Raw genomic sequence first — 26778 nt, forward strand, 5'->3', positions numbered from 1 at the left:
GTGGCCATGATTGGGGAGGATGAAAGTCTTTTCTTAGATAATACCAAGGAAGACTCGTTAAGTCTAAAAAAGGACGTTCGAAAACTGCAAGATGTCATTTCCATGCTCTTGAATGTGGTAGAAGGACTAGCAAATCGGGCAATGGTCATCGAACAAAATTCTCGCTTAGGGATTAATGAAGAACTCAATGCTCCTAAGCCACAGGCAAAACGGACCATTGAAGAATACACACCAATAGGAATGACTTACAATGAAGCTTTTGACTGTGTTCACGATCAAGGTCAAGACCCTCCACCTAAAAAACGTTTTCCCAATTGGGATCCGAATTCCTATTGTCGATACCATAAAGGTCGCGGTCACACTACTAAAAAGTGTCTCGCCCTCAAGGATCGTGTTCTAGATCTCATTGATCCAAATCTCCTTCATGTTCCTCGGCGCGATAAGAAGGCCAAGATTAGTAACAATAGTAACAGTGGCTGTAAAGGGAAGAAGAAAGACTATCCTTCTTCTTCCGAAAACACCTACTCTAGTAATAGTGTTGGTACTTTCGACCTTAGTGAGATCCTAGCCATGGGTAATCGAAAGCAACCAAAAAGGGAATTTACCTCTATTGGAATTAGCTACGATGATGCTTTCGATCGACTCCATGCCAAGGGAATCATTACTCCCATTGGACCTATTCAAGATCCACCACTCAAGAAAAGATTGCCTAGTTGGAATCCAGACGAACACTGCAAGTACCATCAAGGTAGGGGTCATACTACTGAGAGTTGTTGGAATCTAAAGGAGGTTATCCGACATTTGATTGATAACAACAAACTTCCCATGCCTCCAGTTAACAAGAAGAGCGAGTGATGATAAAGGAAACTACGCAAGACAAGAGGCGGGCTTCAACGACAAGATTTCATGACCTCTTTTTCTATTTCTTTTTCATTTTTTCCTTTCCCCAATAAGTCTAGCATAGACACCTTTCTTTTCCCTTAAAATACTTTTGTAGATTCTCTATTTATTTTCTTTTAATAAAATGAGCATTTATTTCCTTATATATGATCATTTCATTGCATTGCATTGTAAAAAATAAAAATAAAAAATAAAAAAAAGAAAGAAATCCATGTTGAATTAAGCACAAGGTATACCAATGATTTGAGGCACTCCTTGTAGCCACATCATAACTCCTTTCACCTTTCTAATATACAATCCTTTCTTCACAAACCACTTTGAGCCTCGTCTAACGATAGACCCTTCATTTTTTCAACCTACATCTACCTAACCTTGGGATGGGATGGTGTGTAACTTATGCAATTCTAAAGAAGGCTTGAGAAAATTCAAAAAATTAAAATAGCAAAAATAAGCAAAAATTAGGTAATCATAAAAGTGTACAAAAGGGTAAGTGTTCCAATGTCTTTGATATGAAAATATCTTCGATAAGAACACGTCTCAGATTGCGTCTCTTATAGAATGCTCGGTACCATGCCTGAGAAACATGAATGCCAAGTGAGTGATAGACCGCATGATCGGGATTGCCCACACTTATTAAAATAAAATAAATGCTAAAGCAAAAAGAGCTAAAAAAGAGTAGAAACTCAAGCATAAAAAATACAAAGATTCAAAAGCAAGGTTGCACACCTTGGGGGCTTATCTAGGGTCTTGAGCCTTTATCCCCTTCTTCTATAACCTTTAGCCTAACCACGTTACAACCCTTAAAAGACCTTTTTGAGGTATACACACTTGTGCGAGGTTCGACTAGAGCTACGTTCGGCCTGATTCCTAACGGAAACGTAGGCAACCTCACATCGAGGTGCGGCCGTAATAAACATGCATTCATATTCACATTCACACACTCACATCATGATCATATCAAGGGATCTCTTGTGCTCATCCCTATTCTTAAAGCTAGACTTGGGGGCTTGATACCTACATCGTTAGCTTATCTAGCCTAAGAGTCACCACCATTTGACTCTTTTAACAAATAATATTTTTTCCACACACTTAGCTCTTGCGGCCTAACTTTAGTGTCACTATCACACACCGCACAGATACATGACCAAATATACTTTCCCTTATGAACCCTTTGTCATGGAATCTTAACACAACGCTGAATCATGCCTTGTCATATCAAAATCGCTCATTAATCATAATTGTCATTGCATCACGAAGTATGAATTACTTAGCCTCCGTGCCTAAGTTACCCAAATACTTTCATCGTGGAGTCAACAGTTGAGATAGCCTAGGATGGATTAATCCTTGCACCTTGAGAGATAGTATCAAACAACATTTGACTAAGCTCATTAAACATGCATTCGAAAACTTCGATTCTTTTTTTCGCGTCTTTCTTTTTCGGGAGAAAGTCGGTACCCTCCACAAAAATGAAGGAAATTTTTTGCTTTTTTTCATTTTCGAGTCGCACGATCACATTACAATGCACGCACGGGTCATGAGTCACATGTGTCATTTCACTTCGAGTCGAGTCAACCTCGAGTCAATCACAGCGAGTCAAGTTTATGCCTTGAGTTGTGTCAAGTCGATAATTCAAGCAACATTAAACCTTAGGTCAACCCTAAGATAATTTAAAGCCTTAGATCAACCCTAAGATAGTTAAAGAGATTGGAAAAGTTCTATAGTCAAAATAAATACAGGTGCTGCAGAACAGGGAAGACCCTAATCCAATTCATGGTGCCAGAGATATCTCAGCAATGATAGAGCTCGAAGCCTCTCAGAAAGGTGATTTCGACCTCATACATCAATTTCGGGTTCCTTGGTACGCCATTTAGCCCCTATGAGCAATTTGACATGATTAAGTAGTCAGTTTGATTACAATCACAATAAGTGGTCGACCTGATGAAAGATTGTCTCACTTAGCTTAAAGCGCCTAATCACGGAGACACCGACATACTGGTTTTAGCGGAAGAAAAATTCAGGCGAGCTTCAGAGATCGACAAACGTTGGTCTTCGGAAATTTTTCTTCGAAATATTATCGCAACAAACATTCAATCATCGAAGCTCTTTTGTTCAGAGACGCGTGAACATTTCCATCAAAGCTCTTTGCTCCAGAGACGCGTGGGAATATCATTCAAGCTCTATTGTTCAGAGACGCGTGGACATATCATCAAAGCTCTTTTGTTCAGAGACGCGTGAACATATCATTCAAAAGCTCTTTTGTTTAGAGACGCGTGAACATATCATTCAAAATCTCTTTTGTTCAGAGACGCGTGGACATACTAAAAAAAAGAAGCTCTTTGTTCAGAGGCGTGTGAACATATCAAAAAGAAGCTCTTTGTTCAGAGACGAGTGAACATCGAAACAGCAAGGTGGCGTTCCCTAGCTTGTGGAGAGTTGTCACAAACAACTAAGGATTATTTCAGGAGAAGCAATCTTCGATAGTGTTCCCTGGCTTGTGGAATATTATCATGGAGGAATTGGAAGCAGTTACAGGCGTAGCGGTTTTCAAGCGGGATGGCACTCTCTAGCTTGTAGGAGGTCATCAAAACAATCGGTTACTTTCAGAGACGTGTGCTCGACGGTGCAAGATACGCGTTTCTTAACTCTTTTATCTGTTTAACTAACGCTAGTTTTGCAGGTATCGGCGTTACAAGAGTGATTTAGGATCGCAGAACGTTCTGAATCATTCTCCGTCCCTATCGAATACTTTGAATTTTGTTTTCAAAACTCGCGTTTCTCCAAACTCAGTCAAACTGGGGGCTTCTGTAGACACCCATTTGTGTCTCCCCAAAACCAAACCCAGTGATGAGTACCTTTCACGTCGAATCATAATCGAATGAAGCGAAAGTATGGAAAGTTTAGTGTTGCGGAAAGTTTTAATTTCTTTTCTCTTCTCTCTGTTTTTGAAAACTTATTTGAAGAAAACAGCCAATCCAGTTTGGTTAGTCCATGATATGGGTCCAATAGTAGTGTAGTTGGATGAGGCTTGACAAGAGCTTTCCAGCGATATATTATAAGCCCAATTCCGATGAATATGGAGGAAATTATGGCCAAATTACCGAATTGGGCCCGGTTTGAGCCTTGTATGCGGCCCAATGATCTTGGGGAGGGCCTAATATGATTTATCATTCCTAATGCAATTAGGAATGGTTTTAGTCTTCTAGATTCTTCTAGAAGGTTCTTTTCATTCCTAAGTCAATTAGCATGGATAAATTGACTTTTGTTGACTTTTCAGAGTTTTAATTAAAATCAAAAAGCATTTTTGAGGAAAATATACGATTTTATCCTCCTGTACGGCAAAACTTATCTGATTTTCGAAAACGCGTTAAAAACAGGTCTGGCGCCTGGCGCTAGTGTTGGCGCCTGGCGCCAGTTAGCCAGGGTTGACGCCAGCTCTGTTTTTCGTGCGCCAAGACTCTGTTATGTTAATTTATCTTTTTGGCTAATTTTCTCTATAAATAACGTCGTAAAAACTCCGTTTTCATTCACCAATTCTCATCAACAATCAGTTTTAATTAATATTCAATTACAATCAGTATTCATTCAATTAATTCTCTCATTCTCCTCTCATTCATCAATTCTTTCTCTTTCTCTTTTCTAAATTAATCTTTTGCTTTTTCATACAAAATTCCGCATTCGCAAGATCTAGAAACACCTAGCCATATTCGAAGTTGCCTTCGCCCTAGACGTGAAAGGTTTAATTTCTGAGGGTTTGGTCCCAAATCTCTATTTCCATTATTTAATTTAATTGTTTGTTTGTTATTTTCCTTGAAGTTACTAACGTGTGTATTTTGTTATTAGAAAGAGGTACGAGGCATCAAAGTAAGTACTTTAATGGTTTTTAACGGTGTTATGATAAAGAGTTCATGTTTAAATTCTTATTATGATATTCCTAGTATCATGTCTAGGGTAATTTTAATATTAAATATGATTGTTACGATGCCTTTTATGTTCTTCCTAATATCTATGATTGTTAGTATCATGTTAAGGCTAAAGCTTTGATTTTTATTGCTTAGTGACATGCTAGGATTTGTTATTAGTCTTGTTAGTATCATGCCTAGGATCTTGCTATTTTTTATTATGCTTTAACATGATTCATGATTATTTTTATATTTGTTTTGATTATGATTATAATTTTATAATTATTATTATTATGACTAACATGATTATTATTATGATTAATATGATTGTTATTATGATGATTATTGTTATGATCATGATTATAATTATTATTATTTATTTTGATGATGATTATTATTATGTTGCTTGGTACATTATTTATTTTTTATTGCTTGATCACGCCTTTTATGCATGCTTAAAGGGAATTAGTACTTGTAATCACGCTTAATAAGATATTTAATAATCTTATTTTGGGTTAATTTGATTATAATTTCAAGTGATCGCCAATAATAGTTTATTTGAGCATTATATTCAACCAACATAGATAAACAGGTTTAGGGTTAATCCTATTGATTGCATGTTAGTCAGGAAGCGCACATGAATACGATCAGAATAAAGTAGAGGCCTATTATTAGGGCAGGTTCAATCTCTTTTAGGTTGGATTTGTACCTTCATCCCCGAACCCTTATTTGGTTCTAGACCTTATGGAGTTGACGATCTCTTGGATCGTTAAGGGGTGTAACCTTCACCCTGTGAACGGTTTACAAGTTCCTAAAACTTGTTGGCGACTCTTTTGCTCTATCTTCTTCCCTTTTGGACGCCACCGTACTTTATTGTATGATCACAGTGGGGTTCAAGCTAGGGGGTTAACGCTTGAAATTTATTCCCTACAACCTCGCCTACCACGACCACCACCACCACGTTGCTGGTCGGACTGAGTAGGTGGTTGTGATGGTGGCAGTGAAGTGGCGGCGACAGGTGCTTGCTGTGCGATGAGAGCGTGAGGTCCGTGTTCTTCTTGTTTGTTTTTACGGTTTTCCTCCAACAAAAACATCGAACGAGCCTCACTAAAACTCGGTGTAGGATCGGTTTGAGTGATCAATGCAACCACTGTGTCGTACTCACCCTTAGGCAGTCCCGAAATTAGTTGTAAAACCATCTTCCTTTCGGAAATCGGATTGTCGACGTTGCTTAATTGATCGGCAAGGAGCTTGACTTCCTTGCAATAATCTGCCATATTAGCAAAATTCTCAAGCCGAGTGGTGTTAAATTTTTCCTCCAAATAGTTTATCAGTTTTCAGTTTTCTTAATAATTATGATTTCAATAAGTCAGACTAATTTTTTTTTATACATTATATGACATATAGTCTTACGTTTAAAAACCAAAAAAATTGAAAACTCCTTTGTCAAAAAAAAAAAATAAATAAAAATTACAAGAATAATGATAGTTAATGATGTGATTCCTAATACCATAATGCCCACTTTGCTTCCCATGTTTTACAGTTTTACGTTGTAATTTATAGATTGGTAAGTTAAATGCCACAAATCGATGTGGATCTACATTCGTTCTTATGACTATCTTTATAGCCTTATTTAAGTACCCTTTTGATTTTACCTTACTCCTAAATTATAAGTTTTACAATTGGGCTTTTATTATTGTTTTATTGTATAAATGGACTCTTTTAGTTGTACTGGGCCTATAACTAGGTTCCAATATGTGAGGATTAATTGATGGGCTATTTAGTTCAGTAATTGATTCTTTAGGTCTTTTGTTTTACTAGTCTATATAGTTCCCTTTTCCCTTAAAATAATGTTTTTTTTTTTTGACACATCCCTTAAAATAATGTTAGCTAGGCGCCTAGGCATAATTATATGCTTAGGGACGTTAGGGTTGTATTTTAGAAGGTGAGTCCATTTTAATAATCCTTACAATTATTTACTTCTTCCATCTTAAATTACTTGTTACAAAATATTAAATAATAATACTTGTCTGTTTTATTTATTTATTAAAGGTATCAAATGATTTGGCAAACTTTTACTCCTATCTAATCGAGTCTCACAAACTTTTTTTTCAATCTAAATTTTCTTTCTTAAATATTTGTCACATTACCATTTGTTCATGGACCAAAAATATTAGGATAGGACTCATAGGAGTACTAGTTTATATTGAATGACTCAAGTAACATAGGTGTAAGCCTGTAACTCTGTAAGGTGTTAATGCATGTAAAATTCTGAAATTGATCAAAACATTTCGTAAATGGAGATGAATAAGTTCATTGGTTATATTGGCATAAAAACAGGCTCTGGTTATCTTCATACTCTCTTACTGGTTGTAGTGATAATGGACTTTATACAGCAAGGAAGACACATCTATCAAAGGAAGAATCACTCGTAAAATGAGTTTGGTGAGATTTGACTACGCTTTTGCTTACAAGTCGGAGAGCTAACCAACTGTTCTATCCACCAATCTCAATTACTGTAGTAATGAAGCTGTGAAACACGGGAGGACTAAAAAGCGATAATACAAGCAGGTTCAGTCCAATGCTGTAAAACAATTCTACAATGTGACTGATGTCTTAGGGAATAGACAACATGTGATGATTACTTTTATGGTTGGCACCCTCCTCTGTAATTTAGGTTAAGCACATAGATTAAGAAGTTGTATATTACATGGGTACCGAAACAGACATTTATATTGCAATGGTAAATTCAATTAACAGTTCAATGACTTTCTAAGCAGTCTGATAATAAGGAACACAGGGATCAACCGAGCAAGTAAATAAACATCTAAATATCGATATAGCCATGTTTATACAGCAATTCGACCTGAGATTTTACACAAAGTAGCAAAAATTCTTCCTAGACTCTCTCACACAAAAAGGAAGGTGGTATCATCGTGTTGATACCACAATCTCAATTATCTAAACAGAAGATGGTAAGAAAAGGCAGGGCTCAAACACTGCTACTAGGCCTACTGCTATGTTATGCCTTTTGTGCTTTGAAATTGAGTATGAAATCTCTGATCTCATCACTAGCTCTATCGAGGGCAGTTCTTCCATCCGCATCCTTTACGTCGTAGTTTGCTCCAGCTTTCAATAGTTCTTCAATTTTTGGTTGGTCACCCTCTGAGGCAGCCATCAACAGTAGGATATCTACAGGGTGGATGTTCTGGTTCAGAAGTGCTTCCATCTTATCATATGTACCCTCCACAGCAAGCATTCCCATGTAGTTATAGTACTGCAAGAGAAGCGGACAATGCAATGAAACTAACATTATAAAGATAAGCTCTATTATATGTTTACATAATACAAAAGCATTGCAGATCATCCTGCAAATAGAGAATCACAAAACCATAGCTAGCAGAAACATCAATTTGTACTGGTTGCTTCTGAAATTTAGTCTACAGAAACCAACTACAGGCACGATTTGCTACAATCTAACAATTCCAAATTGATATTCCACATGATGAGCACATTTTTTCCAGAACCAAATCCTTGTGACAAACAGACTCATCCTGCAAATAGAGAATCACAAAATCATAGCACAAGCATTAATTTGCACTGGCTGCATCTGAAATATAGACTACAGAAACGAACTATAGGCGCGATTTGTTTACACCCTAACAATTCCAAATTGATATTCCACAGGATGACACATTTTTTCCAGGACTAGTCCTTGTGACTAACAGACTATGATTCTATCCTAAAGATGTTGGTGAAAAGCCACCATATTTTCTATTTTCTTGTTTCTCTTACTTTTGCTATATGTTGTTCTAATGAGTCTTCTTAACCTTTTATGTCTTGACCTTCCTCCCAGTTTCTACAGACTACAGCATATGATAAGTTTGCTCTTGTTTACCGGTTTCGCTGCAGTACCTAGTTGGCTAGCAAATCATCCATTTTTTAGCACCTCTTTAAAATATACCACTCCCTTCTTAACAAGTTAGGTCCCCATGTAACTGGATTGGGTTTAAGGGACAATGAGCTCTAAAAGACAGAACTGATGATCAATGAAAAAGCTACTACGGAGTATTTGTTTTAGCAAAGTGTTAACTCAGTAAATCGCTAATAAAAATCAAAATGTGAGACATACATTTTGGTAACAAATGTGGTAGTGTGCAATTAGTGCACTTTTTTTTTTTTTTTGAAAACCTACCAATTAGTGCACTTAACTAGGCACCCAAGCTAAGGGGGCGTTTGGTTGGGGTAATAAACAAAGAGAATGGAAATGAGAGGGTTTCATTCCCTTTGTTATTGTTTGTTTGCCACATTTTCCCATTCCCTTTACCCCTTTTTATTTTTGGGTTCACCCATTTTCCCTCTACACTCATTCCCCACCCCCCCTCCCCTTTTGCATTCCTATTCCCCCCATCACCACCACCAACCTCACACCAACCACCACCTTGCTGCCCTACCCTACCGTACAGCCACCTCTGCCTCTCCCAGTCATCGCTGCTCGCCGTCATCGTCGCCGCCCCTCCTCATCAGCCTCCGCCCAAGGACCGATCTCCCTCGACCACCTTGCTCTCTCCTCATCTGTCGCCGGAGATCGTCACTCCTCCCCCCATCGTCGCCGGAGATCACCGGTCCTTCTCCACCCCCCTCCCTTGCCTTGACGCGAAAACCCTCCCTCTCCCCTCACGCGAAAACCCTCCTTCTCCCCTTAAAACCGTCGGCCGCCGTTACCCCCACCCTCGAAACCCTAGCAGCTAGGGTTTCGAGGGTGGAGGTAACGGCGGCCGACGGTTTTGAGGGGAGAGGGAGGATTATTTAGGGTTTTTGCGTGATAGGAGATTGGGAGGGGTGGTTTTCGAGCACAGGAGTGGCGGCGAAGAAGGGCGGCGACGGCGGGAGGGGCGGCGACGGCGGGAGGGGCAGCGACGGCGGGAGGGGCGGCGACGGCGGGAGGGGCGTCGACGGCGGGAGGGGCGGCGGCTAAGATGTGGGTACCTATAACTGTTGAAATTAGAGGTGTTGCGGTTGTGTCGTGGTGGTGCTATGGTGGTGTGATTCTTGTTTGTTTTTTTTTTAAAACAAACAACATGTTAAAAAGAATGGGTTTCATTCCATTCTCTTTGATTACTTTTCTTCATTCCATTCCGATTCCCTTGGGTGAACCAAACGGCCCCTAAGTTTATTAAAGATCAAATAATGTAGCCTATGACATTGTCACGATGACATGAAGTAACCCTTGGATCAACTAAACATTATTTTTGTCTCCGGACATTTGGTTATTATTATTAAAGTTACCTATACCATTGACATATGCAACCAACTACTAGGATCAAACAACTAAACTTCGTCGGAATTTAGACATCTACACATTTACTGAACTGAGCTAAACTGATTGGAGCTGAACTGAACTGAAATTAAGCTGAAGTAAATAGGTCTTTAATCATCACGTTACTAGTTCAAATTATGCTTCAAAACTATATTCAGACTGAAGTACCAATTATACATTGACATATGCACAAAACTACTAATCTAAAAACATGTATATTCAAATAGAAATTCACCAACGCACGAAACATAATACACATTTTTTTTATTCTTGGAACATAAATTTAAATAGAAGCAGAACAAGTAATTCAAAAATTAACAGAGAATTATAATAAAATTAACAAAAGTCTTACAAAAAACTTACTTGTTCAACATCATCTCTATCAAAATCATCACGAGATTGGCTACCATAAATGCCAGCATTTTCAGCATTAAACTTGAACCAACACTTAGCTCTGCCACCGTTAGTGGGTCCCAGCTTCGTAGTGGGCTTGAATTTGGGCCCACTTACGTTTCTGGGCATACCCAGAAACCCATTTCGCAAGTTCAACAAACGAGAGGTTGATGAATGAGAAGTTGAAGGTTTTGAATTGATTGCAAATTGGATAGAACATGAGATTGAAGCCATGGTTAAGTGTGGAGAAACAGAGGAGAGAGAAAATGTGAGTGTATCAAAAATGTTATTATCCTTTCTCTCTCTAAAATCTGGCCACACTTTATATATGTGTGGATAATTTGAGACCAGGGACCAAACGACCTCTGTCATCGATCTTTTTAGTACCTCTGTTTTAAATTACTTGTATCGAGTTTGTATGAAGTGTAAATAAAAACTGTATAATTATAGCAAATAATTTGAAACAAATATACCTTAGGAAAAATGTAAACTAATAATTCCACCTTTAGTCGGTCTTCCACAAACAATCGCACTTTTTGAAATTCCAGAAATAATCCCACCTTTTGCCCCTATCTTCCATTAACAATCCCTGACCGGTTGGATTGCTTTGGTAACCGATTTTCTTAAATTAAAAGACACGTGTAGGTTTTTAATAGGTTTAGTCCGATTTTTAATAATTAAAAAAAACAAATCTAATTAAAAAAAATAAAGAAGAAAACCCCCAGCCCCGCCACTAGCCCAACCTGCCACTGCACTCCTCTCCCCATCCCCGCCCTTGCATTCTCCGGCAACCACCACCCTGAAAACACCACCAGTCGCACACCCCTTCCACAACCATCAATTTCGCACAATCCCGGAGTTCAACGATGATGTAATTCGAACACACGAAGTTTTGAGATTTTTCGTGGGGGTGGGATTTCGTCGGGGTGGTACTTGGGTTTTGTGGGGGTGGTGGGTTTTGTATAGGTGGGTTTCATGGGGTGGTTTTTATGGAGTTTTTCAGGCTAAGGGTTGAGTTTTTAGGGCCAAGAGGAGTTATTTGGGGTTGTGGGTGGTGTTTTCGGGGTTATCATTGGTGTTTTTGGGGTTGTGGGCGGTGTTTTCGGGGGTGTTAGTGGTTTTGGGGGCTGTGGATGGTGTTTATTTTGGGGCTGTCAATGGTGTTTTCGGGGCTGTGGGTGTTTTCGGGGCTGTGGATAGTGTTTTTGGGGTTGTGGGTGGTGTTTTCGGGGTTGTGGGTGGTGTTTTCGGTGGCTTTTGATGGTGTTTTTGGGGCTGTGGATGGTGTTTTCGGGGGCAGTCAGTGGTGTTTTCGAGGTTGTGGGTGGTGTAATTTGAGTGAGGCTCGGGTTTTGGGGGTGGTGATGGTATTCCGGCGTGGTTGGGGGTTTCGTAGTGGCCTAATGGGTGGAGGTGGCGGTAAAGGGTGAGGGTTGGGGTGACCACGGTGGTGGCTGGTGGTCGTAGAAGAGATTAAGTTTTAAAAATAAAGGGAATTTTTTTTAACCTGTTTAACAGGTTGTAGGTCAAAGGGATTGTTAGTGGAAGATCCCTATCAAAGGTGGGATTATTTCTGGAATCCCAAAAAGTGGGATTGTTTGTGGAAGACCGACTAAAGGTGGGATTATTAGTTTACATTTTTCCTATACCTTATTATTTAATTGAAAAATTGACACTACCAACTAATTTAGAATGGTCTCAACTTTTAATCACAAAGCTTATTTTTTCAACACATTTTTAGCCTTATATTACAAATTTTACTTTTTTTTTTTTTTTGGTGTACGACAAATTTTACTATATCACGACCCTGTTTAATGGGTTTAAAGTGTCAAGTGATATGTTTTCATTAATCATTTGATACAGTTATGAGTATTACTACCTTTCATTTTTTTTAGTTGCAACTTTGGAATTTTTTATCTCACACAATTAATATCCCAAAGTTGCAACTAATAAAAAACGGAGGTAGTATTAATATGGGAGAATTCAAGTTAATCTCTGAGATTGACATGAAAAGTTAATCTCTTCTCACAGTATATTGTTTTACTTTTATTTTTTAAATAATAAAGGTGAAATTATAAAGTGGCACGAAAATATATGCATAAAGTTGTGAGAAGAGATTAACTTGGAATGTTAATCTCGGAGATTAACTGGGCAATAATTAAAATAAACTCGTACTTAAAATTACCCCAAGCCTGACTCCTGAGCAGTTAAGCTCAACTGTATTCATATACTCGAGTTTGAGCATCATAGACTTGGAAATCTTAGATGGAGCTCCACTCTAGCTACAGCAGAGCTAGAGTTAAACACAAGTTGTTCTTGAGTTTTTTTAAGACTCGCTAGTTTCTCCCTAAAAATTGAGTAAACACAGGTCATAGAGAGTATTTATCTGAGCAGAATAAAAGCCTTAGATCAGATGCAGCTCTGAAATTATAACAAAATTACATCACGGGTGATTTAATATTGAAGGAGAGAAATCCGTCCAGAGATTCAGAGAGTTGAGACAGATTAGGAAGCAGAATGGAGATTTTACTGTCAGAATTCAGGATCACCCGATAGTATGGCCAGTAGGCAGCAAAAATTTGCAGGAATACAACTATATAAGTCATGAGATCAAGGGAAACCTTCTCTGCAGCTCACCTTATAGAGTGAGTGCATCTCGATTCCCAGATCTCCCAAGCCAGTGATCATAAGGTCCTGCAATTTCAATTCCTGAAAACGATCCCAACCAACGGCATGACCATTAGTCATTAGACAGTCAACAAGGATAGGAAATGATTCAGGGATCATTGGACTTCTATAAACATCCTGTCAAACAGTATCTGGATCACAATATTGGTTAAATCATCAATCAGAATACTATAAAAAACGCAATTGTTTTGACATCTATAATCTTCATCCCCAATTATTTATCTTGCTTTCCAATAAAATTTGGTGCTACCTCCAACCTATTTCCTCAAGGCTGCCAATCAGTTGTATGTACGAATATCTGGCAAGATCCCTTCTTACCCCCACGACGTCTAACTGATCAAAGGCTTCAATTCTTAGAATGGTGAAGGTAACAACCAGTGTCAGCAGCTTATCCATTAATTCTCATTCAACTCCAACTCCCCAAGGTTTCTTTACAAAAGATAATCCTTGTCTTCACAGCAGCTCAATTTCTCAGTCATCAATTCTTTTAAGAATTCTAAGCGCTTCATCAGTTTTCTCAGTCATTCTAACAACTCCAATACAAGTAGTGACCATGCATATATCAGACCTTAATCCCAAACTTTCCGTCTTTCACTTATCTCATAATAGTTTCAATATCCTGTTACTTCTCTATCCCTACAGCAACCACAAGCACAGAATATGACTTTAAACTAAAATATAATCATTCTTCTGTACATCACCAAAGGCTCACTACAAGCATCAACCTTAATGTACCAGCCTATCAATTATAAGCATTCAAAACAAACCCAGCTGTTATCAGTCATTCGACACTCTGACAGGGGTATAAAATCCTTACCCGACACAAAATTTCACCCAACCACTACTATCATTTTGAACTACATATCAACAAAGGAAGTTCGTAAAAAAAAATAGGTGGGGGGGAGGGGGGGGGGGGGAGGAGGGGGAACTACATATCAGAATTACCAATGACATAAAGTCAGCTTGAAAAGACAGCATACACATTTGTAATTCAAATAACTCATTTACAAGTCCTCTAGTATCAATATCAAGTCTCATGACAGATCTTTGGTCTCTTATCCCCACATATGAGCTCATCCCGTTTCACCCAGAAGCACAGATGATTAGTCAAATAATTAAATCCGGGTTAATCATCTGTTTTAGCATCAAGTCAAACAATAACCATTTGCTCTCACTCTCCTATTCGTCTTCAACATCTAATGCATGTAGCTACAAGCTTCAGTGGTGTGGACTCTGTAGGGAATCTCTGCAGAGGGTCTGTATTTAACTGTAAACTCTCATAAACTATAAACTATATCCATGTATCCCGCCCTCCTGATTGCCCACGGACCTACCATACCCTAAAGGATAGCATACTTTCATTGATGTTGTGGCTTTAACATAACAATGAATTTGTTCTATGCAACAAAGTTTCCATAACAAAAGCATATCAACTGATGTAATAAAAATATCCAAGAACCAAATTGCGCATATGCAGTTGTGGGCATTTCTGCATATAACAGCTTTTACTTGAAATATCTGAAGCCTTGTAGCTGGTTTAACAAGATGAAGCATATTACATTGTACTTTAGCCTGTGCCTAAGAGATCAAAGCAAACAACTCACATATGATTGTACACAGCAATACATATGAATATATGATAGAACCAAACAAATTGTTGATAAAAAATATGTTTTAAATACCCATAATTCCATACATATGATGATATGAGTATTGTTTCTCAACAACTACAGCAGAGCACAATTGAGGTCAGAGGTAGCTGTGTACAGTGTACCACCAGTAGAAATAACATCAATTGCACCGAGCATTAATATGAAAATTGCAGGCTCGTCCAGCTGCACAAGTGGCAGCAACAAGTCCATGATTTTTTGGCCGAAGAGGATGTAATGCCTAAATGCTATAGCAAAAGGTCTGGTTTTTTGCTAGTTGATGAGCTTACTTGTTGCAGGCCATAGGGTTATGCTACAGAAAATCGATCCTACCTGATTTTCTAAAAAATTGAAATGCCACCAAGACCTCCCTCCTCCTCCACCACCGGGAGCTAGCCCTGAAAAACCACCATAACCCCAAAAGTCTCGAGCACCACCACTAACTCTACATTTAAGGGGAAGTTCAGCAAAGTTCCTGTACTTGATCCACCAAATATTTAAAATCTAGAAAAACCTTTAATCACACGAAATTAAACTCCACCAAGACCTATTCTCAAAATACCGCCAGCAACAAATCAACACGATATCACCCTGTATGCCACACAAAACCATCATTAACATCACATATACGCAGTATATATAGTTTATAATATATAAATAACATAGTAGAGCATATATAAGAAGTTAATTAATGCATATAACCTTGAGATTATATTTACAAAAAGTCGTCAAGGTTGTCAATTAAGTAGGTTTTTCACAAATACTTGTCTCCAAAAAAGATCGCCCATTGCTCTCGAACCTCATTGATTTCCTCATCAGTGTAGGGCTCATCTCGTCTTTGATACTCCTTTGACGACCATGAATTAGACCACACAAGTTAAAATAAAACTTAATTTACTGCAACTTAAAGCCACAATAATTCTTAAATGATGCATACCTTATCCATATTTTGACAATCACCATATAATGTGACTATCTCATGCATAAATTTCATGACATAAAAGCCACTCTCAGTATCACCAGTTTGTTGAGCACACTATATAAGAAAGATATTCATAAAATGTCAAGATACACGTATCTAGTTATTAGAGATTAACAATACATATTAACTAACATCATATACCTTTATAGAAAACCATTTCAGTTTAGAGTTGCGCCCCTTTCTACCCTTACCCTTACCCTTATAGACATTGTAAGCCCTGCACATGCATACACACACAAACATGAGATTATTAATGCTTTTACATCACACAAAAAAACTTTCTTAGTCAAAATTTATGGTGCACAAATTTTCTTCTTACATATCTAAACAGTCTTTTATGGTCAAAGATTTCCCCTTTTTAGCCTTGGAGGAATCGAACTTGAAGACTTTGCCGCATGTAAGGTTAATCACAATGAGTATCCAGTGCTCCCTGTATGAATTACAAGACATGTTAACTGTTAAGTTACCATAATTAATGAAAAATTCATACTCTACTACAAACAATTAAACATAATTATAGATAAGTTTGGAGTTCATAAATACTCTTCATAATATGGAGCCAGTATGAGTTGGTATCCAGCATCACCCCTATCCCTACTGGATAAGAAAACATCCCTTATGTAGTCTGCAGTGACTTGATGGTGGTGAGTCTGGTGACGGACATTAGATGCAGCGATTGTTTGGGGACAAAGAAACCCAATATGTGACGAATCAAAAGAAGAGATGTATCTATCAATTAGAAACCTGTGTATCAAAGTTGTGTCAAATGTATGATAAATGCACAGCTTTCGTTAAATCATTCAGATTCAAAGGATCAAGAGGGTAAAAAATTTTACATCATGAAGACCTGAACAACGGAAATGCTCAGCCTTGCCCCTCTGAGTAACAGGTTGATGTCCTCCGCTGTGATAAGAGTTTCAGTGTCCTTTTCTAAGTGGAACACTTTTGCATCCAACAGAACCGTTGTGACATCATACCGCTCCGGTTGACTCGCCATGACAAGTTGCACTTGCAACAGCTTACTTTTCTCACCATTGGAAGCAACCATGTCTTCCCCAACTTGTTGTGATGACCCTTTGACATTGGTTGCTGACTCTCCTGATTGAAGATCACTGCTGTCAACCTTTTCATTGCTGTTTCCTTCATACCTTTCTTCTGGGATGGCCTCCTAACATCATTTTTCAATCGTCAATAGAGTCATATTAGCTCACAAAATTCTATTATAATTCAAGTAGGGACTATATAGGGCCAATTTGGACAAAATAGTTTGAAACACCGAACGTTGCTAATTTAGGTAATATTACAGAACCATAAATAGAAAATGGGTTATATTTTGGGATAACAAGGTTCCACTTTCATTTTGAGTGAATCAAGGCCTATAGCCTTTTTAGAACAAATTAGGACAGCTTTAGGTGGAATTAAAGCAAAAATATGCACTCTTTTGTTTGATCTATATTGGGTCAATTAGGATCAAGTTTTCCAATCTGAGTCAATGTATGTACATCTATTTATAATCTGAGTCAATGTACATCTATTTATAATCTGAGTCAAAAATATGACTTGGAGAATAATACAAAAAGACCTCAAACTACGCCAGGTAGGAAAACTAAAATAAGTTTGAGTCCAATATCAGTCCTCACCTCATCTTCAAACAACACTAAGGCTGCGGGCCATTGCACAAAATTGTCTCGAGCTTCACCAATCTTAGTGACACCTTCCACAGGTACCGGGAGGTCAACATCGACAAAATCACTGTAAGGATCATTGATACATACCTTCATGTGGGCAGGCATGATCGATTGATTGCACATTGGCCCATCACCATAGGGATATGCCGTACCACCTGCTACAACAATTTTGTTCCCAGAGTAGGCATCCCACACAGCAAGACGACATGTTTTCGAAGCCTATACATCAAGAGTTCAATAGCTTAATGCAAGATACTATATTGTGTTTTTTGAGTATAAATGGAATTTTTTTTAAATTGTCGACTGAGTAAGTATTTACCGTCAACATAGGTGGTGATAGATTGGAACTGGTGGCTTGGGGCAATTTTTGTGGCATCATGGAGGCCAGTGCTTGCTTCACCTGGATTTCCACTTGATCTTTCAGCTTTTGTTCAAATTCCTCCATCAAGGAAGCTTTGATTTTCTCCTTCATTTCCTCCAATGATTGCCTTTGGTTCAATTCAGAGACCCTTGGGTCTGGCTTGCCAAAGGCCTTGCGATGGCCAACATTAAGTCCCCCTAATCCATAAACACGGCCAGAATGATCTTTTTTCCCAAGAGCCATGCACAGGGCATCCACATTCCGCTGTGGAATAAAAGTCCCTTTGGCCTGTTGTTGCATATACTCCTCCTATTGGCAATTAGGACACATTTATATACATTAGATATCGTCAATTTACAGCAACAAATTTCTCATTCAACAATACCTACATATTTTTTGGCAACTTTCCGTGTTTCATCGTTTGTGATAACCCAAGTTCCTCCTTCACCAGGCACTTGTCTTGCCAATAGCCATTCCAAGCCTCGTTTAGCTACTCTACAAGATGATGATCCATCAGTATCAGTAGGGTATCTTCCATCCTTGATCCACTGTTCTTTGCTCCTCCTGTAACTCTTCGACCCTAAGTGATGATAGTGCTTGTTCTGTTTTGCGTTCTTCCTTGCCTTCTCACTAATAGCCTATTAGATTAGAAAATAAATAAGCATTATTGATATTTTGATTACATATTGTGCGTCAATATTAACTAACATCTTTCTTTATTATATCCTTTGATATTACAATCACCTTTGCCTCATCAGTGGTACGATCTCCTTCAAACTTTTCCCAGTCCACTTTTGTGATGATTCCCTTGTAAATTTCCCAGGGCATTAAGTGTGCACTCTTTTCTGGAGGCTTCGTTGTCTTAGTGATCCAACGACTCACTAACCTTGTCTTAAAACCTCTGAATCGGCTGGCCACTCCAGAATGAAACAACTTTTCCTTTTCCTTTGTTGGACCATCTTCAATGTGGAACAAAGCCTGTGTAATCAGAAAACTAACTGATGTTAATAACCAACATCGACTACATTACATAAATTAGGTTATATCCAATTCTAACCTTTGTCTTATTCCATAATGTTTGCTTGTCGGCTTCAGGTACTAATCGATACTGCTTGACATTAATGTTAATTTTTTTAGCACAGCTACCAAGATGTCTCGCATAAACGTGCTCCCAATCACCCGCTGGCTGACCAAGATCATCATACTCAAGAAACATAGGCTCTTTGACTTGAACCTCTTTCGTCGGACCCCTACTTCGTCTGTTGCCTCGTTCATTTAAACGATCCCCTACCCCATCCATCATCTCATCCATGTAATCTTCCTCGTCATCATTGTCTTCATCCCCTACATCACTCTCACAGCTCTCGCGTTCACTCTCATCAGATTCATCACTCTCCTCCTGCTGAATATCATGTACACTAGAAGTTTCCCCAGAAACTAGTTTTTCACCATGCCAAAGCCACACATGGTACGCTTGCCTAAACCCACGACGAATCAAATGTTCTTCTATGATTTTTATATCACTAAATTTCTTTACAGTAAAGCAGTCACGACAAGGGCAATAAATTTCATCCTCTCCACTACTCTTTTGGTGCTCTTTAGCACGTCTACAAAACTCCTTAACCCCGTCCAAAAATTCACGCGTGTTGCGTTTACCATACATCCAAGAACGATCCATTTCTGACAGAAAAAGAGAGACACATAAATAAGCTCAGCATTCAAGCATATGTGGAGCCAGGTGACTAATTTTACCAAATCGACAAATTTCAATTCTGGGATGCAAGCTTCCAAAAGCTTCTTATTTCTCTTACCTAAACCATCTTTGTACGTCTAACTGCACTAGTAATGGTATCCATACTTTATGTCATCATTTAACTTTCTCAGTATAAGATATAGGTAATTGCTTGTCAACATATAGAATCAACAGCATGTGATATTCCTTCATATAAAGGCATACCTTCACCTCCTAGAAGGGATAAGTTCAATAATGATACCAAAACACGAACTATTAAGTCTTAAAAAGGTACTTCAGGTTATGATAATGATGATGCATTTGATAAAGTTTATGTACTTCAAAATTTGTACCAGTATCCCAATCATCAATCAGCTATATATTCAGATTTTTCACTCTTCACTAGTCATATTTGTCATTCAATAATTATAAGGACATTGCATATAAAGAATTGTTAATAGCAAAGGTTAAAAAAAAAATTACAAGTGCATCAATACATTAAAGGAAGTTAGGAACTATTAAAAAGGGATATGGAGGAAGAAAGAAGGGTAAGAGAGAATATCTCAATATCAAAAGCGCAAAAACCTATAAACCAATAAACTCCAAAATTATATCGGTTTAAAATAAAATTCCAATGAAACTACAATACATTAACTTGTAATAGAATGCAATAACGTAAGTAAATAGATAAAGCTTGCCAAATTAGCATTATACTTCTAATGCAACATTACATATTAGATGGTACTAATACTACTAAATTATGGAGCTTATAGTTGCATTTCAAAACATCAAATTAGAGCTTATTAAATTAAACATCTTTTTAGCAAGCACACAAGTCATGTAATTTAAACAAAACATTAAAAAAATTTAAAAAAAAAAAAATCAAACACATACATTGGGATGATATTAAACATGATTGAAATCTATGTTACTTGGATTCGAGTACCCATGTCTGACACGGGTACGTGTCCAAGCATCCGACTCGGCTATATTGTGAAAAATATTTCATGATTTTGAACTAAAAGTGAAGTGTCCAAGTCTCATACGCTCATACCCATGCCTGAGTGTCAACACGAGTATGTGAGGTGAAAATGTGAAATGAAGAGTTTAAGTAATATAGATTGAAAATTATATGACAAAAGCTAATATTAATTATTCCTAAATACCCAAAAAGAAAAAAAAAACACACACACTCAATTGCAGGGGCGGAACTATGTAGGTGCATGATGAGTCACGTGACTCACCAGCAAAAAAAAAATGAATTTTTTTTAAAAAAAAATATCAAAGAGACCTCCTATTATAGATAGGCGGTCTCTTTGCTGCTATTGCTGCCTAACACTGTCAGATTTTTTAAATAACAAAGAGACCTGTTATCTTTTTCTGCTGACATTGTATATGAATATTTGTTGCGCTGCTTTTTTTTTCATTAAAGAGACCTGTTATATTTAATAACAGGTCTCTTAAGTTATCTCACTATTTTATTTTTTGTGTACTCCGTATAATTTTTTAATAATTCTTGTACAATAAAGTTAATTTAATGTAATGATTTTATAGTACTATTTGTTTGTAACATGTTATTTATTTAGAGTACGTACTTTCGACTTGTAAGATTGAATTTTTAAGTACTATTGTAGTATGGGTTTTTATGTCCCTATTTTTGGATTGAAATCATTTTGGTGAAATATATTTTTTACATATACATATATATAATTTTTGGATTGAAACAAGTGATCAGTTATTGATGGTGACTCACCAAAATCCTGAATCCGCCACTGCTCAATTGAGATTGTCAATACACTTTGTGTACACCGCTAAAAATATACTCTAATTATTTAAAAGGTTAAAATTTATAGTAGTCATTATACAACATTTTGATAACTTGTTATTTGATATGATTTTAAAGTTATTTTGAACCTTGTCTACTTGATATATTGGCATTTTAGTTCACTTCTACTCTACTTTCGTTCAATTTTTATGTATCCCTTGCTTCACGGGTTGTTAGTGTTTTTGTTGAGTTTTTAGGTCCAAAGACGACCATTTGAAGCATATGGATGATAAACCGAGGTTAGAAGCCGAGACAATGGAGCAAAACCGAAGAAAAAGTGAAGAAAAGGGCCTAAGAGAGCCTGCACGAACCAGGAAGTTTGCACGTACCAGGAAGTTTGCACGGACCAACCGGGAAGTTTGCATTTTCCAGATCCTGCACGTCCGTGCAGAATTAGACACGTCCGTGCAAGATACTCAGCACGTCCGTGCCGATTCTAGCACGTCCGTGCAATTTGCCCAGCTCGAATCAGTTTCAAAACTGATCCTTAAGTTCAAGGCATGCACGTCCGTGCCACATTTGGCACGTCCGTGCCTACCTCAGCACGTCCGTGCAGATTTGTCTGCACGTCCGTGCCTGCCTCAGCACGGAGACCTGTAGCCGCGTCCGACTCTTGTTTTCTCCGTCTTTTTTATTTGGGGGTCTTTATACATAACCCCTTGAGTTCATTTGTACGACATCCAAGTTTTTAGTGCTTCCTCTTAGTTTGTAATTGTAGAAACATAAATATTCTCAAATCATTAGTTAGATTTTAATTAATAGCTTAGAAATTTCAATCTCAATCATTGTAGAAGACAAGTTCCACCATTGTTATTCAAGTTGAAGCTTCTGGTAACTTTTTCTCACTCTTCTCTTCCATTTTAATTGCTTTGATTGTTAATTATCTTGCTTAATCCTTGTATGCTTAGATTGTTATTTAGCTTAATCTTTAGTTAAATCTAGTTCATGAGTTACTTGAAATCCTTAATTGCTTTAATCTCCATGGATTGTGAACAGTCTAATTTTCTAGGGTTTGGGTAAAACCCTCAATGTAGTCACTAATTCACTAATTACTTGTTGCATGTGTTAATTTGGTAATTGTTGGGTGTTAATTAGTTGAGCTTAAGTGGTTTAATTGCTTAGTTCTTGTATATGGCCATTGCTAGAACTATTATCTAAGTTTTCTCAACGAAGGATCGAGAGATGAACTTGAGTTAGCTCCCTTATGCTTAATTGACTTGAAATGCCATGAGAATAGGAATTTCCAGTAAAGGGAATGTTTTTGTCATCATGATTATGGTTTAATACTTGTTTTATGCTTTGTAACCACGAGAGTAGGTTGTATTCATGATTCGAGTAATCCCTCTAGCTTAAGAGAGTAGTTGGGTGCTTTAGATGAGTTCCCCTATTTTATCCCCTTAATTTACCATTGTTGCTACATGTTATTTGTGATTTGTGACGAAGTTGAGTGGTGTATCTCGAGCCCTAGAATCCTCTAAATATTGTTAATCACCCCTTAGTATTAGTTGAATTGAATTATTACATGTTACATAAAACCAAACCAATTTCGACTTCATTTAGCTTATTTAAACGGTAGTATCTCGGTGGTTGATTCAACGTCTCTCTTGGGTTCGACCCTTTCTTACCCTTGCTATTAGCTAGTGAGACCAAGATAAGACTTTATCTTTGGTAGGCTCGACGACGGCCTATCACATTTCAATAACAGTATTTGCTAGGACTAAAACAGTATATACCCCAAAATGCCCACAAAAAATTTAATTCAAAATATAACTTACTAATTATTGCTCTAAAGAATGAACTTAGAAGAAGAAAAACAAAACCTACCTACAAAATAGGGGTGTGATTTGCAGGATCAAAAAGGTTGTGGGAAGTGGTGGGTAGTAGTGCAGTATGGTGGTTTCAGGTAGAACACCTAGCTGGAGTAGAAGCAAAATAAAGAGGAGAGAATGGTGATGACAGGAAGCACCGTTAGGAACTAGTTTCCAGTCACCAGTATCGGGTGATTTCAGTGCAATCACAGAAGCCCGGAGGTGAAGAATTTTAGGTTTTGGTATTGAGGGAGCTCATACGAAATTTTTCCATTGATCTAGCCTTCCAAGTAGAGAGTTTTTTCAAAGCACCAGAATTTGTTGCTGAGGGGAGTCTATCAATCAATGCAAATCACACTAGGTTAAGACTAAAGGGGAGTTTGGTTCATAAATATCATCACAAACACTAAATACAAAACAGAAATGGCCACAGAAGTTCTTGTTGAATTCAGCACCAAAGGAACTGTTGGCTCCCTCATAATGCAGCAGATAAATACTACTGTCAATCAAATCAGGTAAGCTGCAGCATAGAAATTGCTCGAGATTCCGACTTCAAATTACTGGTTATTTCTCAAAAGAAAAAACAAGGAGGAAGCAAGTTCTTCTAATCAAACATTTGTTCAATAGTTGATACTTCGAATAGCAAAAGGTTACTCCACTGTTGGGTTTAACTATAAAAACCAGAGGACTGACTGATCTCTGATGGACAGTCCATAAGTTCCTACTACATGAGGCTCTGAAAATAATTCATGAACTTGGAAGAATCAAAGGCCATTGATAATAGAAACAAGAGTCAAGACTAAGCAGTCTGTATCGTTAATTTATCTATCACAAAAAACAGCTAGTATATGCAAAATGTAATACTTTGTGTCCTTTTATCTTTGCCGAACGGTTCCTTATGACAATTCATGTCAGCCAACCCCAAATCATTTTGTGACTAAAATTTTGTTGTTGTATATTATACTTACTCCATTGCGTGTTAGATGCATCACTTTCTAAATAAGGAAGTTTCAAATTAGATGCACAATTTTCTTTTTAGTTAATAAATTCTCCATCTCTCTCAAGTAGCAAATGGGTCCTCTATTTTCTGTCTCTCTAATCTCTATTTCTCTCATCTCCAAAGACTTCTTAAGGCTTTGTTTGGTTCAATATTAGTAAAGGAAAAGAAGAGAAAGGACGGGAAGGGAAAGGAAGGTGATTTTATTTTCCAATATTTGGTTGATGAATAGGAAATAAAGGGAAGAGAAAGGAAATTACTTTTATTTTTCTCTTTCCTCCGATTTTGGGAGGAAAGGAAAGCCAAAATTTTGTTAAGAGACTTTCCTCCCACTTCCCTTCCTTTCCTTTAGATTTTTATGTCATTTATTCAACCAAACATGGGAATTTGATTAAAACAATTTCCTTTCTTTTCTTTTCCATCCAAATTCCTTCAACCAAAAAGGGCCTAAAAGTCCGTGTTTTTATAAATAATGCATCTAGAACGAAACGAAGGAAGTAAAATCCTGATCAAAAGCACCACTAAGGCACTAATTGAAATCCTCTTCAAAGCCTAAATCAGTATTTCACCAGAGCCATTAACACACATTTCAATACATAGCAAGTAGCAACACAAACACAAAGCGATTATTAGTTAGTTATATACATGACCCATCATTTTCAAAAGTACCCATGCCGGACCCTGACACTCATACATAGGTATGGATAGTTTCAACATCTCAATTTTGATTAAAAGCATTGAAATTTTTCCATAAATTATCCGATTCTAACACTTGTACACACACCCATTGAAATGGTTTCTCAAGTCCAAGTTCATAGAATGCTCGAAAAATGCACCCTTTTAAGTTTCAACTGCTACAGTAATACTAAAATGTTCAGAAATGGACATAATTGCAAAATGTCCCCGGTACATTATTACTTATAGAACAGCAACAACCCAGTAACTAACAATTCATTAAGAATTTCAATTTAACAGGACCCTAGGTCATCAAAGTAGTAGGGAATCCTAAATCTTTCAGTATCAAATTAAGCATATAATAATCAATCAAATATGAAATTCAAACCCAAATTTTACAATCAATGCATTAATCTATCAATTAACAAATCATAAAATTATAAGAAATTAAAATAAGGAAGCAATTACCCAGAAAAAACTGTCAGCTACCGAGAAATCACGAGCATAAATGGAAGTACTTTGAGAGCATTAAACCAGAACCCCAAAAAATTGGCTCTGCTACCACCATTAATGGATCCCGCTAATTGCTGCAGTAAATCATGGTGTTGGGGCTTCTTGGGGTTGTTGGAGATGCCCAGAAAAGTACTAATCAACGAATTCAGCTGATAAGAAATGGGATGATCTGAAGCTTTGTTGATTGTAATTGACATGTAATTGAAGAAGCTATTGTTGGGGAAGAACTGAGGAGAGAGAAAGACTGAAGTCTCCCACCCTAAACTTTGGGCTATTCGATCTTGTGTACTCTGTATTGTTGACTACTTTAACTCTTACCATTTTTAAAGGGTGTTACTAAATGCCACAATTAATTAGGGCGCGGTATTAAATGACTCATCTACCCTTATAAATTTTATGTTTGACATTATTCAATTTTTCTCACCAATTATACTCTTTCCACCACCATCACCACCACCACCCGTCACCGGAATCACCATCACCGTACACACCATCACCACCACCACCCAAAGGTCGCCGGAATCATTCAATTTCTCACTATCTATTACACCAAATCAACCACTTATCATACCAAATCAACCGGAAAAAGGAAGGGGCTGACGACAATGGAATCGCGGCGTGGGAAGGGGGTTCGTTTGCCGGGAAACGCGGGGAAAACGCCGGCCAATTCGTCGGTAATTTTTTTTTATTTTCGCATAAAATCGCATAGTCGCGTGCTATATGCGACTCCACCACTGTACAGTCACATATAGCGTGCGACTATACCACGGTACAGTCGCATATAGCACGCGACTCTACCATGGTGTAGTCGCATGCTATATTCGACTGTACCACGGTATAATCGCATGTTATATGCGACTATGCCGTGGTGGAGTCGCATATAGCACGCGACTATGGTTTTTTTTTTTTGAATTTAAATTTCGAATTATGATTGTAATTTGTTTTTTTTTTTAATTTCGAATTGTCATCCGTAAATTAATTTTGAATTGGTGATAAAATTAGTAATGTAATTTGAATTATGGTAATTTTATTATTATTTTTTAAAAAAAAAATCGAATTAATATTTTTTTTTAATTCGAATTAATATATTTTTTTTAATTACGGTATTTTTTTTTTTGAATTCGAATTAATATTTTATTTGATAATAAAATTTAAATATTAATCATGTTTTACTTGATCCATGTTTATCTTTATTCCATGATCATCAATGTTTTTGTTTTGAATCAGTTTATCTTTATTCCTAAGATATATATGTATGATTTAAGATAGTAGTTATTATTATTATTTTTTTAATTTAAAACAGCAGTTTTAATTTAATAAAAAAAAGCAGTTTTTTCCTTAAAAAAAA

General features: G+C 37.2%; 3 protein-coding genes across 3 annotated transcripts; all 3 read right to left on the reverse strand.

Annotated features, from left to right (window-relative positions):
- Positions 1-5719: 5719 nt before the first annotated feature.
- On the reverse strand, positions 5720-6076 carry LOC110723524. The gene has a single exon (XM_021902876.1). It carries the CDS (start codon positions 6074-6076, stop codon positions 5720-5722), a length of 357 nt encoding a protein of 118 aa, XP_021758568.1.
- Positions 6077-7602: 1526 nt separating this feature from the next.
- On the reverse strand, positions 7603-10860 carry LOC110723781 (protein LHCP TRANSLOCATION DEFECT-like). The gene is made up of 2 exons (XM_021903153.1): positions 10483-10860; positions 7603-8076 (listed from the first exon to the last, which is right to left on the reverse strand). Exons 1-2 carry the CDS (start codon positions 10744-10746, stop codon positions 7822-7824), a joined length of 519 nt encoding a protein of 172 aa, XP_021758845.1. The 5' UTR covers positions 10747-10860; the 3' UTR covers positions 7603-7821.
- A 3803-nt stretch (positions 10861-14663) lies between these two features.
- LOC110723782 lies at positions 14664-25733 on the reverse strand. The gene is made up of 13 exons (XM_021903155.1): positions 25386-25733; positions 18938-19560; positions 18625-18858; positions 18270-18518; positions 17839-18189; positions 17472-17738; positions 16668-16999; positions 16375-16575; positions 16151-16261; positions 15973-16048; positions 15787-15885; positions 15552-15696; positions 14664-15440 (listed from the first exon to the last, which is right to left on the reverse strand). Exons 2-12 carry the CDS (start codon positions 19556-19558, stop codon positions 15604-15606), a joined length of 2634 nt encoding a protein of 877 aa, XP_021758847.1. The 5' UTR covers positions 19559-19560; positions 25386-25733; the 3' UTR covers positions 14664-15440; positions 15552-15603.
- Between the last annotated feature and the right edge of the window lie 1045 nt (positions 25734-26778).

This window comes from Chenopodium quinoa, unplaced genomic scaffold (genome assembly GCF_001683475.1).
Source record: "Chenopodium quinoa cultivar QQ74 unplaced genomic scaffold, ASM168347v1, whole genome shotgun sequence".
Lineage (NCBI taxonomy): Eukaryota > Viridiplantae > Streptophyta > Magnoliopsida > Caryophyllales > Amaranthaceae > Chenopodium > Chenopodium quinoa.

Coding starts and splice junctions, on each gene's coding strand:
- LOC110723524 (XM_021902876.1), bottom strand. CDS start 6,076: ATGGCAGATTATTGCAAGGAAGTCAAGCTCCTTGCCGATCAATTAAGC.
- LOC110723781 (XM_021903153.1), bottom strand. CDS start 10,746: ATGGCTTCAATCTCATGTTCTATCCAATTTGCAATCAATTCAAAACCT. Junction 8,077..10,482: donor ATAGAGATGATGTTGAACAA/GTAAGTTTTTTG, acceptor CTTCTCTTGCAG/TACTATAACTACATGGGAAT.
- LOC110723782 (XM_021903155.1), bottom strand. CDS start 19,558: ATGGATCGTTCTTGGATGTATGGTAAACGCAACACGCGTGAATTTTTG. Junction 18,519..18,624: donor GTACCACTGATGAGGCAAAG/GTGATTGTAATA, acceptor CTAATCTAATAG/GCTATTAGTGAGAAGGCAAG. Junction 16,262..16,374: donor CTGGCTCCATATTATGAAGA/GTATTTATGAAC, acceptor TAATTCATACAG/GGAGCACTGGATACTCATTG.